Source organism: Ambystoma mexicanum, chromosome 12, assembly GCF_040938575.1.
Source record: "Ambystoma mexicanum isolate Mex_15411 chromosome 12, UKY_AmexF1_1, whole genome shotgun sequence".
NCBI lineage: Eukaryota > Metazoa > Chordata > Amphibia > Caudata > Ambystomatidae > Ambystoma > Ambystoma mexicanum.
Window position 1 is genome coordinate 600,655,785 of NC_090936.1, and position 19,124 is coordinate 600,674,908.

The following is a 19,124-nucleotide window of genomic DNA, read 5'->3' on the forward strand; positions in this document are numbered from 1 at the left end:
TTCTCAGTCCCGTAGGGTAATCCGACTGGAAGGCATCTTCCCCAGCAAAGAACTCCTTAATGTGTATTTTACGCATTAATTCTTTAGATTGAATCCTGAATTCAAATGGGACATGATGTTTGGTGACAACATACCTCAACCCTTTATTTAGTGTTCTTTCTTCTATGTTGGAGAGTGTGTAGTTAGAAATATTGACAATGAGCGATTCCTGCTCCGAGTCATTCTCGGTTCAAAATCCCAATCGCTTTGATTCTGGCCTTTCTGTAAAAAAGGCCTATTACATTGGCCTCTGTGCCTATTACCTCGTCCTCGACATGTGGAGACCCGACCCCTATTGGAAAACAACCCACTGGTAGAGGGCCCTTCTGTCACTAAATCTGACTAACTTCTGTCTTCACTCCTACTGTAAGACGTATTGCAAAATCAAAGCCTTTTATTCCTTACTGGGCCCTTCGTCTCTTCTCCAAAGTCCCATTGTTAACCTTCCTGAATATATGGAAAAGCTTTATCATGCTGGAATTTATTTGGATCATTACGCAGTCGTTTGATTCTTTCTTCTGTCACAAATTGTTTAAATTCGGACAGCTCCTGTTGAATCTCGTCTAGTCGATTTTTCTACTGATCTAACAAAGTCTTTTGTACATTTCTTCTTCAGGTTTGGTTAGATCTAGCTCTATTTTGTGTGCAACCTCTTTGGCTGCGTCTATGATAAGGATAAGCCAATTCCTACCACATTTATTGGCCACATAACTCAACACTAGCCCCATTATTAGGCTGGCATGGTTAATTCCATACTAAACACTTAATGATGGCACTGTACAATACATCTAACATGGTCTATTAAGATGGGATGAAATAAAGAGGTCCTAAGGGTTTAGCTCAATGCAAATGAGTAATATGATCAGGTTATGGTCTTCACCAGCCTCACCAACAGCATGACTCACCACAATCGCACACACTCTCGCCAATCTTCTTACACTGGCAAATTTTACTTAGATCAGCGTTCCCAGCAACAGTCCCCCAACACTGCATCAATCTCAGCTCAGGTGCTGAGATCATTACTGCCTCACTCCAGTCTTCAATAATCACTACACCTTCGACTGCCCTTGGCCTCTGTGTATTCTGGGATACCAGCATTTTCGCACGCGCAGTCTGCATTTGCTCTGATTTGTCATTTTCAAGCACCTTTCTCAATATTCCCTGTACACTCACTTAACATTTATCGCTGCAGTGCCTTGTGTCTGGGGTCCAAGAAATAGAGTACTGGGCTGGCACGAGTAGAGGTCACAAAGACTCCAACAGTAAAACATAGTAGCCCTCCAGAATACTAAGCACGAGTGCCATTTGAAATGCTGATCTATTGTGCAGCACCTATCGCTTCTCTGCTGCTGCAGCTCGTTAGGTCTCTGGCCAAGAGGACGTTTGACGACTATGTAAAAGACACTACCTGGTTCGCAAGATCGGATCTGCCACTGGGCTTTTGCTTTCCTGATCGCCATCAGTACATTGTGCAATATCGCTTAGAAGAGATTTTAAAAAAAGCTGCACTGGCATTATGCAGTTCCAATTCAACCTTATTTGTCTAAGAGGGGTCAGGTGTAGGGGAGGGGGTAGTTATGAAGGATGTCAACTGGGTTTGAAAATAAGGATCTATGAGGCTTTGCTAAATTCTTTCCACAATTTGTATCTTTTTTTTACCACAGAAAACAGGGGGGGGGAGATATCCTGCAAGTCTCCCACAACCCCTCCCATCTATATACCTCACCCATACTTCATCTGTGGTAAAAATATAGTAGTACAAAATTCAGCAAAAATGCATTCGGCAAAAGGGTGGTATACCACTTTGGCTGGGTACAACAGCACAGTAGGTCATGAAAATAGCTAAATGGCAAAAATGTTATATTTATTTGGGGATGGGAACAGGGTTCAAGAATAAAAATGCCTTTGGGGACATTGCCTGTTCAGGTGATATGGATCTATAGGAAACCTGATCACACACCATATTCCACGTCACACTATCTGGTTGGGGCAGCATATGGTATTTTCTCACTAGATTAAATATGACTATTGATCTACCTCCAGGGGAGAGTTTGGAATGAACAATGTGGGATCACAGGTTATTAATGATGTATGGTCAATCCATTGAATGTAGGAATTTTACAGAAGTGAACAATTTTTGGGAGTTCGAGAACAAAACCGTTATTGGTATACACTTTTTAGGAACTTGATGTTATTATATGATATCCATAGGCTGGAAGTTAAATTTAATAAGAATTTGCAAAGGACATTTATGTAATTGAACACCATGTTGACTTAAAATGATACTAATTTAGATGGAGGTTTTTACAAGAGTGAATTTTTCACAAAAGCTGATATTTTATTTGGAGTTTGGTCTCTCGAATATTAGCATGAATCAGAGCAGATGAACCAATTGGAAGTTGTGAACTTCTCATTTGGACTATGTTAGGTTAGTATGCTTTTGCACAGTGATAGATCACCACAGTGTTAGTTTCAAGGGCCCAATACTTGTGACCTTGCTGGGAAGGTGAGCAAGAGTTATGCAACGGAGGGAAAGCCGGGAAGACATTTGCAGATAAGGGAAGGTGTCAGGCACGGGGGGAATGCTTTGCATTAGTGTGTATGCATGTTAGTTACCTGAATGTGGGTCATCCCCTAAAGTGATGCAACACAGAAGAGTATGCGCTGGGTCAACATTCACATCAGATTCCTAGGCAAGTTTGGAAGAATTGTACTTTCGCGATCAAGTACAGTTGGGTGGATGATGAGGGGCTTGAGAGCATAGTTGGGCAAGCCTAGTTCGACGTGGTTTCTTGGAAGACACAAATTACAAACTGAGTGTTTGTTCACCAACAGGAATTTCCGGTTACACTTGGGGCAAAATTTAAGTGGTGTATTTTCCATAATTATGGGTTATGGATATGGCAGCTGGGCGAACAAAGTGTAGGAAGGGGAGAAAATGCATTCTAAAATGGCCTTCCCCCTCTCTCCTTACTGTTTGGGCCGAGGCCCAGGGCGGCCTTCCAAGGCCGAACGGTCCGTCGCAGTGGTCTCTGACGGGCAGTTTTCTTTCTTTACCGGCGTGGTGTTTCGGCGGTCGATGAAAGGATAGAAATACTACCGTAATTGTGAAAAGTTAATGGCTTATCGCCGAAAGGAACTTCGCTATACGCGTCTGTCTAGCATGGCAGAAAGAAAATATCTGAGGGACCTCGATGCGTGAGGGTTCATCGGTACAGTGGACATCACACTAGGGATAGTATTACTGGCACACCCTGTCGACGTCCCTTTTTGAGTTTGGAAAACAGTAACTGTAATACTCTGCAGCTTCCACTAGATGTCGGCCTATGCACAGCATGTGATCTAAGCAGATGCCACAAGCCTCAGAAATATATATATATATATAAAATGTATAAATGTGGAACAGGAAAACACTTCAGGCATAAACCCCTGCCCTACTTCTCCAAGTGTGACTCGCCACACCCTCCCTTGGAATTCAGATCCAAAACTAAAACCCTCCACTTCTGGCAGCACAGATGACATGGTTCTGGAGCCTAGTAGAACTACTTCAGCAACTCTGTAAACGGCAAGACCTCAATACAACTGTAAACGTTGTGGGCACGTTATTGCATGTAATAGGGGAGGGGAAAGTATGTTGTTGATATTTTGTGATTTTTCATGGAATTTACATTTGTACCAGTATTTTAATGCTAAATTAGATACCATGAATGCTAAATATTGATACAAGTTTAAATTTGAGCTGAAACCATTGCAAAGAAAGAATACTGTGAACACTAAATCTAGAACTAAGTTGCTCTGTAGCTAAAACGTATGTTTAAAATGAACATCAGACTCTCACAATCATCTGACAAGGCATGCAGGGTCCTTTGGCCGAGATATGTAAAAACATGTCTGGACAGCATTGGCCTGTGGACATTTTGGGTGCACCTCCCCCCATGCAAAAGCAGGCCGACACTGCAGTAGTTACAAGTCCATTTATGGTTGATAACATTTCGAGGCGCATGCCCTTCCCCATTAAAACTTCCCTGACCCATCATATGACTGTTACAAGTTGCAATGTGTCTGGAAGATGATCTAGCAAGCACGCTGTGTTGCGGCCTCCTTACGAAGTTGAGGTTTACTGTGCTGTCTCTGAATAGATTTACATCCAGGTGAGGAAACATGAGTGCCTATTATTCTAATTGCACTTCCTTAGAAACAGCTGAGCTACCTTTCTCCTGTCCTTGACAGTTTGTGGCAAGGTGACATTGGCTCTGACAGTTATTATTAAAATGCAAGTAAAACTGGTGGCAGAGCTAGTTTGTTTCTCTCTTGCAGATGGAAGGGCCAGGCTGTTCCACATTTCTTTAAATAGCACTGTGCAAGATTGTGTACCTTCTAGAATAGATCTCTCAAGGGGAATCCTACCATTGGGGTTGGAAGGCACTATTTTTAGGCAAGGAGATGTTCTCAATAATGGGTTTATTAAATTAGGATTTCTCAAATTAAATTTTATTGGCACATTTGAATAGTGTTGCATTTCAAACGTTTAATGTATTTTTAAGTGTTTGATGACTTTGGCCGAATGCATCTTGATAAATTAGAAGATTAGACCCTTAAAATGAAGCTTAGGTCAAACCTTTTGTAATTTCTTAAAAGATACACAGCATACAGTTGGCCATTGTGTACACAAAGCGGAAATGGCCTTTTCCCCCTCATAATACCCCACGCCTTGTATGTTTGCTCTCAGTAGTTTGAACAGTCTGGGCTCTCTGCCCCGAAGACAGATTTTCCTTAAAAGCCCAACAATGGGGCCTCGCCAGCCCCCTCAAAGACCCCAGTGAACTACTCTGAAGGTATTTACTGTCTGCAGCAAGTGCGGCCAAGTGTATTCCACACGCCACCTGCTTGTCTCAGTCCACAGGACTCAATAACGCAGTGCACCTTTGGCTGAAATGTGTAAGATTTAATGAGAATTAATATTATTATTATACGCCGCACTGAGATGTTGGGCGCTTAAACTGGTAACTTTTCTGTTCAGTGCAGATCAACCGGCGGTGGGACTCTCCGCTGGTACTGCGCCGTCAACATTCTTACTTCATGGAAAGGGAAATACAGAGGTAGCCTGCCACAAGATTTAGAATGAAGGCAACTAATCATTCAGTTATCGCATTTAAGCAAGAATTCTGGGCCCCGAATATCAATATTCAGGTCATGAGGCTTCCCCAACCACACTTCCTTTTGGAATCAAGATAAATATTTGAGGAAGAAATCGCGCTGATTATGGCTGCCATGCACCAAGAGCGTGGGGGAAACAACGCACATCAATAGGTGGAGGTGTGTGGCTGCATTGTGAACCTTTGTGGTCAAAAGGGGCTGGTATGGGAAACAGTTTGAGAATCATTTCAGTAAACAGACAGAGGGGCAGAGGGGCTGAGGGGCTGAGGGGCTGAGGGGCTGGTGCTGGGAGCAGTTTCAGACTAATATCAGTAAACCGGCAGAGGGGCTGGTGCGAGGAGCAGAGGGGCTGGTGCAGGGAGCAGTTTGAGACTAATATCCGTAAACAGGCAGAGGGGCTGAGGGGCTGGTGCGAGGAGCAGTTTGAGACTAATATCAGTAAACAGGCAGAGGGGCTGAGGGGCTGGTACGGGGAGCAGTTTGAGACTAATATCAGTAAACTGGCTGAGGGGCTGGTGCGAGGAGCAGAGGGGCTGGTGCAGGGAGCAGCTTGAGACTAATATCCGTAAACTGGCTGAGGGGCTGGTGCGAGGAGCAGTTTGAGACTAATATCAGTAAACTGGCTGAGGGGCTGGTGCGAGGAGCAGTTTGAGACTAATATCAGTAAACTGGCTGAGGGGCTGGTGCGAGGAGCAGTTTGAGACTAATATCAGTAAACAGGAAGAGGGGCTGAGGGGCTGGTGCGGGGAGCAGTTTCAGACTAATATCAGTAAACAGGCAGTGGGGCCCATTTGTGGTTCTTTTCAAGAGCAGAGTCTCTAAAGGAGCCCCAAGGAGGCAACAGTAATCCGTAAACAGAGATTCCAGGCCTTGTGCTTGATGAAATGGGGGGGTTTTAACCAATTGGGATCATTGAGACAGCTTCCAGGAACAGGATCAGAGGGAGAAAACGAAATAAAGCAGAAACCTCTGACTGCAAGGATCCTGCAACATGAAGTTCGAACACCACTGGGCGAAAGATGGCCATCTCGTCAACTGGTAGAATACTGGTAATTGGGGGCAGAAGTTTGGACTCCCATGCAGCTTCTGCTTTACCAGGATGAGGTTTCAGGCTTACGCTGAGGTGTGAGGCTCTTGCATAGTTTGAATCCTTTCCCATGAACCAAGAACCACATCAGAGCGGGTTCTGTACAAGCGAGAATATCAGGGGTCCCTTGTACGTGACTGAAGGCTCCACTCTGTGAAGAGCTTCCACAGAGATGGAAGCCTAAGAGGTACAGCAGACACTCATCTGAAAGCACCAAGTCTACCAGAAATGAAGGAGATCTTTTTACACTGAGGGATGTACCCCACTCCAAAACAGGGGTGGCAAGACCATGGTGAGGCAATTCACGACCCTTCTCCCCATTAAGTATGCCGAACCTCACCCACACAGCCTTTTTTTACATATCAAACCATCATCATAATACCTCAATACCCTGCAGCCTTGACACACCAACCCATACACACAGTGATCGCCTACCCTGCCGGCTTCTCAGGCTTAGGGGGCAGCACGAGCGGCTTCCCAGACTCGGCTGGCAGCTTGCACGACTTGGAGCGCTGAAAGTTGGTATCCTTCTGCCGAGGTGACTTTGGCTGCTCCCCCTCCTCGGCGGACTTCCGCGATTTCAGCTTTGCCTGTGAAGGGAAGATAAAAAGGAGTTCTGAGCAGAGTATTAAGCACACCAAAACGAAATCCATCAATGTTCACTTTCTGGTCAGCGGGACAGAAACAAACTAGTGAATACAAAACGATGCATAAAACACACTTGGGAATTGTGGAGTACTGAACACTACACAAGCACCAAATCCAATAGCTTTGAATTGAAGAATTTCAGATTCAGAGATCTAGGAGATCTCTAGACTGGAGATTCCAAGAGTTCCCTTTCTCTAGGTCCAGTGATATGAATGCATCGACATGTATTCCCTCCATCACTATGGCCCCAATTCTTTGTGCGCCTCAGTTACAATGAGCAGTTTTTGGTGACCCCATCTGCCATCAGATCACTTCATCACTTGTATATGATCCCTTTTCTCCCAGCATCATCATGTTGTACCTCTTGCTTCTTCTACATCCCCTTCCTGGACACACTCCTCACCCCCACCCAACCCCCGTCTGGCTTCTCCATCCTTCGTCCTCATGATCCCCAGAGTCTTCAGCCCCAATCTTCCACGTTATCCTTCTCTTCTTGCCCCCTTTACGTTGCCCATTTGACACTGGGTGTCAATCTGCATGGGTCTCCATTTGGTCATGTGATTCTAGGTCCGCTGTTCTGATGTATGGCGAAGCTATTTGCTGGTATTAAAAGCCTGCCTACTTTCTTCTGTTTTCACTTCACTTCTTTATTGTGAATGGTTGGGCCTTGATTTATCAAATGCTTAAGGATGAAAGAATCCTGTCCCTCCGATCAGTTTTCATCTCACACTCCCCATTGTCCAACTGGCCTTTTCATTCAACTTTGGATTTCTGTGGGTCACTTGCATGCAATCGCTCTTCTCTCGCCTCCGATGTGTATTCAGATTTATGTGGCGCTTTTGGAAAAATCGCTTTTACAAGTTAAAAGGCAGTACAAAAACATTACATAGATAATTTAGGGTAACCAGTAAAGTGGAGTAGTAGAAACAGATATTACATAGCCTTTCAGTCAAGACCGCAAAAGAAAGAAATAACGGTAGAGTGTTCTAGTGTTTTAGCAAGGAAGCGAAAATTATCATTACTATAGGGTGCATGGGGATAGGGGTGGGGGGGAGGTCGATGAGCTTAGAGAAGAATGGAAGAAAGAAAAAAAAAAGGACTTCTGCTTTTGTTGGATTCAGGTGAAGATAGTTAGCGGGCATCCAGTGTTGGACGGCTAGCAAACATAAGAAGAGAGTCAGTTAGGGAAGAGAAGAAAAAGAACATGTGTGTGAGATCAGCATAGCAATGGTAAGAAAGACCAAAGTACGTGACTATGGAGAAAAGTGGGCTAGTATATAGAGAGAATAGGAAGGGGCCAAGCATAGAACACCAGCACCAACTTGAATAGAGAAGACAGGAGAAGTACAATTAGTAACGTATAGAAGAGCCATCTCTGTCGAGTGATGAGGCCAGAAACCAGATTGAAAGACAGGCAAAAGAGAGGAAAGATTTAAATGAGCAGATGCTTTAATGTAGACAATACGTTCAAGAAGCTTAGATACAAATAGGAGTAGTGACAAAGGTTTGAGCAGAGTGAGGGGTCGAGAGTTGCCTTTTTCAGAATGGGGAGACTAAAAACGTGCTTGAATTCAGTTGGAAATGTGGTTGACGTTCAGGAACCATTAAGCATCAAGGTCAGATAAGGAAGAAATAGAGGATAGATTTTTGGTATCAAGGCAGAGGGCATTGGATCGGAAGGAGATGCCATTGCATGAGCTCGAGTGAGGTAAGTAGCAACCTCAGACTGAGAAAGAGGAGAGAAAAAAGAAAGTACTGAACGTGGAGAGGGGAAAAGGGAGTTTGAAAGGGCTGTGGGTGAATTAGATGGATTAGGTGAGCAGGAATCTTGACAAGGGTTAACTTTAGACAAAGAAGTTGGCATGGTCAAAAGCGGAAAGAGTAGAAATAAGAGAAGGAGTAGGAGGAGAGAAGGTGAAAGTAGTAGCCACAGTGTCAGCATCGAGAGTATAAGTCGGTTAGGAAAGGGAGAGAACCGGAGATCACAGATATTAAAAGAGAAGAATCAAAAGAATAGCGTTTTCTCTGAAAAAAGGTGAAAAGAGGGGGTTGGAGCATGGGGGTAGTCAGATGAAGAGGATGACAGAAGGAAGTGATCAGAGGAATATATTGGGGTAGCTTGGGCTGGAGAGGAACATGGGATGGTAGAGAAGATGAGATGAAGATAAGAGCCAGATCGATGGAAGGGTGGAATTGGAATTGAACAAGATAGTATGGGTGTAATATGGATAGAAAAGGGATAGAGGAATGTGTGGTTGAAAGGTGAAGATTGAAGTCTTGAAGGACAAGAGGAAAGTCAGTAGGAAGACTAAAGGACACTAGTGTATATACGTCATCACAAAAAGAGTGTCTGGGCCAGGCTTACTTTGCCTTTTACTGTTGAAGAGCCAATGTCTGTGGAGCACAAACCTATCTACTTTTGGCATGCAATGCAGCCCCTCACGTCATACGGCCAGTTCGGAGCGCAGGGGGGTTACTTTTCAAAGGGGGATATGCAAATGACCCACCCTCAACAATCACCTGGAGAATGGCTATTTCAGAAAGCATAAAGCCTCTCCTACAGTGCCCGACGACCACCGCCTCATGATGTGGACTAGGCAGAAACAGGGAGAAGGAAACTTCGGAGAGTGGCAAAGCCTATAGAATGCAGGGCTGCCCAATGTGTGTCATGGAGGGAGGGACTGATGGGTCTTTCCATCTGGCCAGTTTTGGGGTTGGCTGCGCCAGTGACATCGGTCGGCTCATGGTGGGTGGGGTGCCTGGAGAGGTGGGGGTCTTTCAATGGATGGAAGGTGGGGGAACCCTCCCAACTGTTTCAAGCCATTTGGGCAGCCTGCGTGTTCGTCTGGGGGCCAATCCCTGTGGCCATGTGCGTAACAGCAGCCTTTGTGCAGAGGGGAGGAAAAGTGACATGGGGCTAGCGACTGTCATCTGTGTGGTGCAGCCCCATGCTAGCAGCCAGCGGCCAGTTTTGGCAGTCCATGGATCTTAGGCATGCTGCCTGCTTGCCGAGGCAGTAGGCAGCTGGTGGAAGGGGAGTCTGCGAAGGCCCGTGTGAGTCAGCTCTACCTGGTTGCGGTGTGGGTATTTGACTGCCCAGAGTGGGCCATCAGTGCAGCAGACAGTAGTGCTACAGCACAGTTTCCAGCTGGTGATTCTGCTGAGTGGGGGGCTGCAAGTTGGGCCACAGCCCAATTTTATATTAATTGAAGGACTGGTGGTGGGTGCCTTTGAGGATTTTTCACTGCGGCATAGTTTAGGTTGACTCATCACCTCTGATGGCCAAAACAGTATTCAGTTAATACGCTGTGGCAGAAGATTGTGCAGTCTCCTATATATGGCGGGGAAGGTCTGGGAGGGACGGCTGATGGCATGTTGGATATTAAGTCGGTTTCAGACTCTTGCCTATGCACCCGCAGGATTTTGATTGCTGGGAATGCAGTTAGGTAGGTGGATACTGGTGACGGGGTGCTCAGTTTTCTGCACCCATTTTGAGCAGATTAGCACCTTTTTGTGTTGCATTTGTGAGAAGATACAGCAGGTGAGATTTTGCACTATTCAGACACTAACCTCTTTGCGGGCAAAAAGAGGGTACCCGAGAAGCTCGAGGAGTAGCTTGCAAGGTTTGTGCAATTGATGGAGGAAATAGGAGTGCTTCTGCTGCAGGACTAGACGGATGGCCCGAGTCATAAATTGGCATTTTTCGTGTTCGAGGTGGATCCGGTACGGATGCGCTCCAGGTGACTGGAGGGACTGCTGCAAGAGTTGCAGGGTTTGCTAAGAATGGCAGTAAACGTTAAAAATGGCGTTCCTGCATGGGAAGAAGTTATTAGGGCAACTAAACTTTGCATGCCAGGTTTTATTGGAAGGGCTGACTTTCTGTAGGAAAAGGTAATGTCAGGGTCTAGACAGCGGCACCATTGGACTTGCGCTACTGCTGTGGTTAAGGAGGACTTGCAGGTGTGGTTGTCTGTTTTGCAGGAGTGTAATGGGGAGCTAATGCAGCTCCTGCATAACTTAATGGAGTGGTGGGTGCACCTTTTTTCAGATGCATCGGATGCACAAAGTGGTGGAAGCACAATGGACTGAGCATTGCCTTCCTGGCGTTTCTACCGTTGGTGGCGGCTTCACTGTTGAGTTGGAAAACCAGAGGGGCAACTTGAACATGTGAATCAGTCATGTCAGTCTTAAGTAGTCTGCGTAGGATGAGCATACGTTGCATCTAATCATGATATTGATCCTCAGTTTCATGTCATGAAACATTGCATTCAGGGTGAAACGCATTTCTGGTATTGGCCACGGGCTGGTTGATGCCTCGATCTAAGAGAATGAAGGCATTACCGATCACTGATGTGTCCCCGGCCAACTCATCCATGGAGACCTATCGGAAGGCCTGTTGGGATTTTGTAAGTAGTGTCGTTGAATCTTGGAAGAAGGTTTAGAGGGATAGGAGCACCAGGAAGAGGAATGATGTGTTAACATTTTTGCTAAATTTGATAGACAAATGGATGTCGAGAGCTATATCAACAAGACAATTGGCAGGGATTACTTTTTAGAGAAAATTATTCTAGGGATTTGAGCAGTCAGCAGTGAAATCGGGTGGAGGATGTTGGAAGGTTGTGCTAGGACAGTGCTAGAGGGAAGTGTCAGCAGGCATAGATAACCATGGGATGTGCCAAGAGGTAGTGGAGATGCTGGGTCCGTATGCATCACAGTGTGGGAGCGTCTATTGTTCAAAGTCTGTTACTTCTAGCTGGTTATTTGGGCTTTTCATGTGTCAGAAATGGTAGGGAGGAAAGGAAAGGGTCAGGGGCATTGCAGTGGTGGATGTGAGAACGGAAAGGGTTGTCCAGGATAGACTGCACCAACAGCATATACTTCGGAATGCCAGACTACTTACTGAGGAAACTGCAATAAATACAGAACGGTGCAGCCAGGCTTCTCCTCAAACCCTCACAAAGAGACCACATCACACCAGTGCTAGGGATGCTGCATTGGCTCCCAGTCAAAAAATGAATCACCTTCAAAACAATGTGCATAACACACAGAGCAATCCACGGCCAAGGAGCGGAATTCATACAAAATAAAATCACCATCTACAAGTCAACAAGGACACTTAGATCCAGCAATGACATTTGCCTAGAACCTAAACCCTACATGAGAACAAAACCTGGGTGGGGGGAGGGAGGGAAATCAGCCTTCCCGTGGAGCCATAAAACTCTGGAACTCCCTCTCGAGAAAATATTAATTATGGAGGACCGTCTGAAATTCAGAAAACTTCTAAAAACCTGTCTCTTCAGCTCAGAACAGGATGAAAATGACTGAACATCCTCCATGCACTGCGAAATGAACACACAGAAAAGGAACCCAGCCAAGCAGAGGACAGAGGGAATACAACGACTTGAGCCAGGAATGAGCAAAGAACTGGCCCCATCAAAGCATTCCAACAAGCCTAACCAAAAGAAACCCGCTAAGAGAAAAAAACCTGAGAAAAAGGGAACACTACCGCTAAAATACTCCAGGAAACCCCCAATTCGAACAACCTTTTACCATACCCCTGCCGGAATTTACCTCCCCCCCACCCCTTAAAGCGGCCTCATCACGTACACACATTATTGGTGAAAAACGGTGACTTGCGCACTTAGCATGTACCAACATGTTAACTACCTCAGCCTCCAGTCTAATAGTACTGTGAAACCGTATGCCCCGTGCTGCACACAAAAGAGAGCAGGAATTGTTACAATTCCCAAAATACACATAAGAGTGAGGAGTGTGCCACACCGGAGTGAAGGGCAGGGGAGAGGACAGAAGAAGGTACAAAGGTTGCACTAGTCAGGACGTCGGGGGGTAAGAAATTTATTGACACCAACTGACCCTTCTGCATACACCTTCTTAGACTCTGAACTCAACACAAACATATCTCTACAGCACCACAAACTGCATGCACTTCACAACACCATGACAATGAATCAACCCAGACATAATCTCACCCAACACCACATGGCGACTACCAACCGAAAAACACGCCTGTGCTCGGTGACCAGATTTTCCAAACTGAAGCTACCAACAGCACATCACAGCTCTCTTGCTCGTTTTCCCGCTCAGTCCCACTAACATACCCCACCACCGTCCTTGATTTACAGATCTGCCAGAGTGCCAAGAGACCACGCAGGTGGCAAAAGTGCAGGGTATGAGAACCTTTAACATAATATATTGTTGCGAGGGGTGAAGAGCAGCCAAAAGAAGGTGGTCATGTGTTATACTGGGTTACTCAGCGGATGGGTCAGTGTGTACGATGAGGGAGCTACATGCGTGTGTCACTTTGGGCTATTCTACAGCACACAGATGGGTCACGTCTAAAAGGGGTGCAAGAGTTGGGGGTGCTGACAATGTACAAGGCACATTGTTCCAAATTGTGGCAGCTTTAAAGAGGAACAGGATGGGTTGGTCAGCGGAGAGGATCAAGAACACACAACCAGAACACACCGATTGGCCCCGAAGCTATATGCAGTGTCGTATGGACATTGCCGGGAAACAAGCGCTCAATCCAATCGGAGCCTGATCGTTGGTTACCTAGTAACCAACAAACATTGAGACAGCCATTTTTGTCCCATTATTATGCCAGATTTGCCAACGACGGGCACTGGTTTAAGGTTAATTTAGGACTCCACAGTTACGGAGACAGCAGCCCATAGCTACCTGCCTGGGGTGCCTTATGTCTGGCTTTACCACATTTCACGAGCGTGCATAGACACGCAACACACGCTCATTCCCGCTATAGGGAACTGGTAAGCGGGCACGTTTCTCCTAGAAGACTCAGGAATTTTAGCAGGCTGTTGCTTTTATTTGTTGTTTTTTTTTTTTTTTTTTTAAATTTTTTTTTATTTTTATATAATCAAAATTAGATTTTTACAAAAGTCGAACAGGAACTTTCTTTCTTAGTTAGTCAACTACTACAGAAATTAGTCAACCATCTCCTATGTCTAAAGAAATGTTCAAACCGCAACGATATTTGTAGAATATCACCACACATACATCTAAAAACAGTGTTCCCCTTATTTACTCATGGAAACCACAAGGTTTTTTTAAGGACTACATTTACTGAAGACTACCTACCTATTCAAGAGTACCTGAAGACCAGAGTTTTAGTGCACCCTAAAGGGAGATACTAACGAGAGACACACACCAGTGTACGGGGATTTTACAATTTCTATGGTATTTTTTGATGAATATTAAGACTCTTGCAGATCACCAAGGCCATACACTATTACTGTTTTTGTAGGTTTTTGGAGACTGGAAATTGCAGACACGATATTTACAAGACCTCTTGGGATTAGAGAGTACCATTTAATAAATGGTTTCTCTATAATAAATCAGAACTCCCATAAAACACAGATCATTACATGTTATTCTGAATTGCAGGACGATAACAAGCTCCTTGACAAAGAAGCAGTGTTGAAGGAAAGAAAAGGATCAAGTCCTGAGGAAAGTCAGCCCAATGAGGGGATCAAAGTTGAAACTAGATTAGGGGAGATCTGGAGACTTCCCTTAATGAGCTCGCCATAGAAGACATGCATGTATATATTGTCTCTTCAAGTGGACATTTTGAGTTATTGACTGCCAATTTGATTACTGAACCTATTGACCTATTTGATTAATTGATTCATTATCACATCTAATGACATAACCTATATATCAATTTTGGGGTTTGTTTTCAGTGTATATTATGAGTTCTTGAATGCATGGTCTGCACTCAATCTTTATATAATGCATTGTAAATTGAAGAGAATGTCAATTTTGTAATCTGTTTCTGTAAGTATTGTTTTGTACTAAGTGTCGGTTTTACACATGTGATGACGTTAACAGCGATTTAGGTATTTCACGGAAAAATCATTGTTGGATAAAAATGTGGTATTATTAATGATATGTGTTTTGCGCAATTTGTTTCAACCTTAAACACACATTTGAATCATTTCATATTTATTAGCCCCTGTGTTAAGGTTGTAAATGGGGCATACCTACCCTTTGGTTTTACCTCCTTGTGTATAGTTTGGTCACACTCTTTGCACGGGCCTCAGCCTTTATAATGTCTGATGCCGCTCACCTTTTATCTTGCTGTGCTTGTAGGGGCATGTGCCTTTCTGGTTCGCTCTTTCGTGTGCTCCGTCATCCTAGCTGTGGTTGACCTCTGTCTCCGTGCAAGCATGAGTCTATGTCTGGCATAATGCTAGTGTCTCTCCGTCTAGGTCAGACATCCTGCTGGTGGTCACAAACATCTGTCCAGTAAACAAAGACTGGGCCTCACCTTAAGTGCCATTGGATTGAAGCCAGCAAAAATCCCCAGCTTCTTGCCATGAGATACGGGCGACTTCTTAGGAGACTTCTGCAGCTGCTCTTCCTGCTCAGCCTCCACGTCTGCGGAACCTGCTGCTGGTTCCTCATCGGATGAATCCGCCCGGGGCACTTTGGGTTCTAAGAATCAAAGATGGCGCCTGTCACCAACATAACAAAACAGCCAGAGGCAAAAGTATTTACGGGTCCCACCCTCTAATTGCTGACATCTGGGGGGGACTTGGTACATGATGCCAATTCTACCCACTTCCCATAAAACACAGTGCAACACTCCAGCCCAGTCAATATCACTGAACCTACCCGTGCAATCACATTACAATTGACACATTATGACAATGCCACATACCCAAATGCATAAATGTGGCAACCTATGCCACAAATTCTCACAATTCTGTATAATACACATATATTTGCCATGGTAGCAAAGCTTTACAGCAGATTGGAAATTGAGAATACATTTTCCTATGCAGCTTCTGAACTCGGCCCTGTACTTTCAAAAATGTTGCTGGTAAATAGGCTGGTTACAGCCAAACACATATTCCAAATTTGCAAGGATGTCTTCGTCCATTGTTGACATGAGCAAGCGAACATCTTTTTTGAATTGGGTTTTCCACAGACACCCAACAGAATGCACTTAGGGAAGGAGTATCTCGAAATTGGCCGCTTTCGTTTTGGAGATTTTCTGCATGCACATAGCCCTCGCCTCAAAATGCTGCATGTCGCAAATAAATAAAATCATAGCAAGATTCACAGTTTAAAAACTAAAACACGTATTTGTAACTTAGAACTGAGCAGTAGGTAGGATAAAAACAGTACAAATTACTCACCGTAGTGACTAAGGTACTCCTAGTCCATAGTCCCCTTTCCTCCAAATTGCATGGGTGTCCCTCGTGAAGGACGGTAACGGAACCCTTTTCACACAAAAAAAGCCTTTCCACTGGTGTGGTACCAGGAGCATGCGCTCCCCTGACTCCACCCTCCGGCGGCACACCTCAGTCCCCTTTTATGCATATGCAAGATTGATGTCTTGCCTAACGACGTTCTTATTAGGGGGAGGAAGGAGGGTCATATGGAGGAAAGGGCACTATGGACCAGGAGTGCGTTAGTCACTACAGTGAGTAACTTGTAAATACTCCTACGTCCCATACTGCATGGAAGATTATCACTGATTAGCAGCCCTAGGGACTAGAGATGTCTATAGACTTAAGAGAACAGATTGTTCAGCGTGGCTTGCCCTAGGCCATGTTCAAGCGTGCACTGCTGTCCAGACAGTAGTGCTTGCAGAATGCGGAAGGGGTGGCCCATGTAGCCATTGTGCCGATAGTCTGCCAGGGAACATGCCTTTGGAAGGCCACTGGGGTGGCCTTTGCCCTGACTACACAAGCATAAAGATTTGCTGGTAAATCCTTGTTCTGAAGTTTGTAGGCTTCTTGAATGGCTGCCACCATCCACCCTGCTAAACAGGCTTTAGAGGCCCGACATCTGGGTTTCGAACCACCAAATATGATACACAGTGCATCAGATTTGCAAAATACCTTAGTCCTTTTGTACTGCTTCCTAGTGGAATCACTCCTTGCCTTTTGTATAATCTGTGGATTTTCTTTGATTCAACATCAGGTGCTGCACAGTCACGTTTTCAGGAATCAGGCTGGTAGGGCTAGTTTCTCCAGAGCTGGGTGAACCACTGCCCTCACGCTGCTGTGTGAGGAGGGGAAGTCCCATGACCGGAAGAGGTATGGCAACTGAACCGCCAGGCTCATCAGCTCCGAGTACCATAGCCTGGCTGGCCACTGAGAAACGATCACAATGAGCCAGAGGCCCCGCGCCTCCCTGGCCTTGCAGATGACTGTGTATCAGAGGGGTCAGAGGAAATGCATATGCACACAGGCAGTCCCACTACAGGTGTAGTGTGTCTCCCAGTGACTCTCTGCACCTGCCCATCCAGGACACAAACTGATGGCACCTCTGGTTGTGCTGCATGGCAAATGCACCTACCCTCGGATGGCCCCATTTCTGAAAGATCTCTGCCAGGCCGTGCAGGCATAGTTGCCACTCGTAGTTGTCCATGCCCAGCCTGCCGAGCCTGTCCGCTTCCAGCTTAAACTCCCCCAGTAAGCAGATTGCCAACAAGTGGATATTGTGTTCTATTGCCCACTCCCAAATCCGGGTGGCCAGCATGCACAGGGCTGGGGATCTGGTGCCCTCCTCCCCGCTTGTTGACGTAGTGCATGCAGGTGGAGCTGTCCGTCTGAATGCAACAGCACTGTCCTTGAACAGTGGTAGATATGCCTGAAGAGCTAGCTGTATGGCCGTCAACTCATGGAGATTGATATAGCTGGCATAAGGAAACTGAGGGTATTCTCAATCCTATTCACCATGGATACTCTGCGCAGAAGGCCAGGGAAAGGCCATCGCCCTTGGATCGCGATCCTGACGGTGGACAAGCAAGGGAGGATCACCTGGGTGGAGAGTCTGTGGGGATTGGGGGTGGGATACCCTTGGGAGAGACTTGGTAACCCCTTTCCACAATAATGACCAAACTAACCAATTCCCTGTCTTTATGGGGCATTAAAAACCAACTCCATGAATTCTTCAAACATGACTACAAAAATACTGAGAGGAAGAAGAGGCAACTAAGAACAGTGAAGACTGGTTGCTTTCACCACTTGGGTATTGGGACGAAAGAAGAGGCCTGCTGAGGGCAGTAGAGGCCAGGCATGTCCCCTTAATGATGATCAGACAGGGCTAATTGTGAACGTGCACCTGCAGCCTGTTAAAGGGCTGCAGGTGTATGAAAACCCCCAATAAATGAGTGTAAAGGCAGAAATGGTGACCAGAGATGTGGTAGTGAATTTGCAACAGCATTGAGGGCAAGAAGAACAGCGAGGAGCTGTCCATGTGCATCACACTTATGGTTCAGGGAAGAGTGGCCCGGGAGCTGTGGAACCAACGGAAGCGTGAAAGGGGAGCCGTGCTGGAAGGCTACCCCTTTTCCTATTGCTCAAAGTGCTGAAGGGCAGGAGGTGGAGCCCTGAAGTGAAGATCGGTGCTGCAGGAACTCGCATCAAAGCAACCAGTGAGTTTCTAGACAAACTGTAACCCGATATGCAAGTATTTGATGCTACGCGCAAGGCTAATTTGTATCACAGTGGCCGCATGAATGAAAGGCACGTTTTGGAAGGTCTCAGATTAGAATCCTTATGGACCGATGAACATTAATACTTGTTACGGAGTTGTCGCATGCAGATGAAAGCACGTTGTCGAAGGTCTCCGAACGCCAATTATAAAGACAGTTTATAATACATAATTAATTGAACAAGGACAACAAAGTTACTTACATTGCAACCTTTACACCTTACTGAAGTGCTGAATGGAAAAGAATATTTAAAACATAAATATGCACCATTTTGAATACTGCACTGAAGGAAAATCCTTTTTTATGAAGAAAATAAAAGAAATGAAGTGTATTCCATACAACCAAATACACTGGGCCTCATTACACAGAATGCGGTAAACCATGGTGCTATCAGCACCATGGTTGCCGCCGGTACCATACCGGTGCCACCATGGAGAAAAGGGGAATTACCACCCCATTCCAAGGTTGGCGGGGCGGTAATTCCCCATTTCTCCATGGCCCTTCCCCATTCCCAATTTTGCCCCATATGGCTCAATGGGAATGGGGAAGGAGCTAATTACGGTACCGCAAATTGCGGTACCGTAATTAGCACCAAGGTCCCTTTGCAGGTCTCAACTTTAACGGCTCGTCTACACCAGCCGTTAAGGTCGGGTCCCGCAAAGGGACCTCGTAGTAAGGCGGTAAGGGTTTACCGGTACCGGTGCC

General features: G+C 45.6%; 1 protein-coding gene across 2 annotated transcripts in view; it reads right to left on the minus strand.

Annotated features, from left to right (window-relative positions):
- Positions 1–19,124, minus strand: part of TNKS1BP1 (tankyrase 1 binding protein 1) — a 557,727-nt gene that overhangs the window by 90,958 nt on the left and 447,645 nt on the right. For both annotated transcript variants that reach the window (XR_011281831.1, XM_069628996.1), the window contains exons 9-10: positions 15,237–15,403; positions 6,719–6,873 (exon numbers count right to left, since the gene is read on the minus strand). Coding sequence is in view for 1 of the 2 variants with exons in the window: in XM_069628996.1 (XP_069485097.1) it covers positions 6,719–6,873; positions 15,237–15,403 (322 nt within the window). In the remaining variant the exon portion in view is untranslated. The remainder of the gene's footprint in view (positions 1–6,718; positions 6,874–15,236; positions 15,404–19,124) is intronic.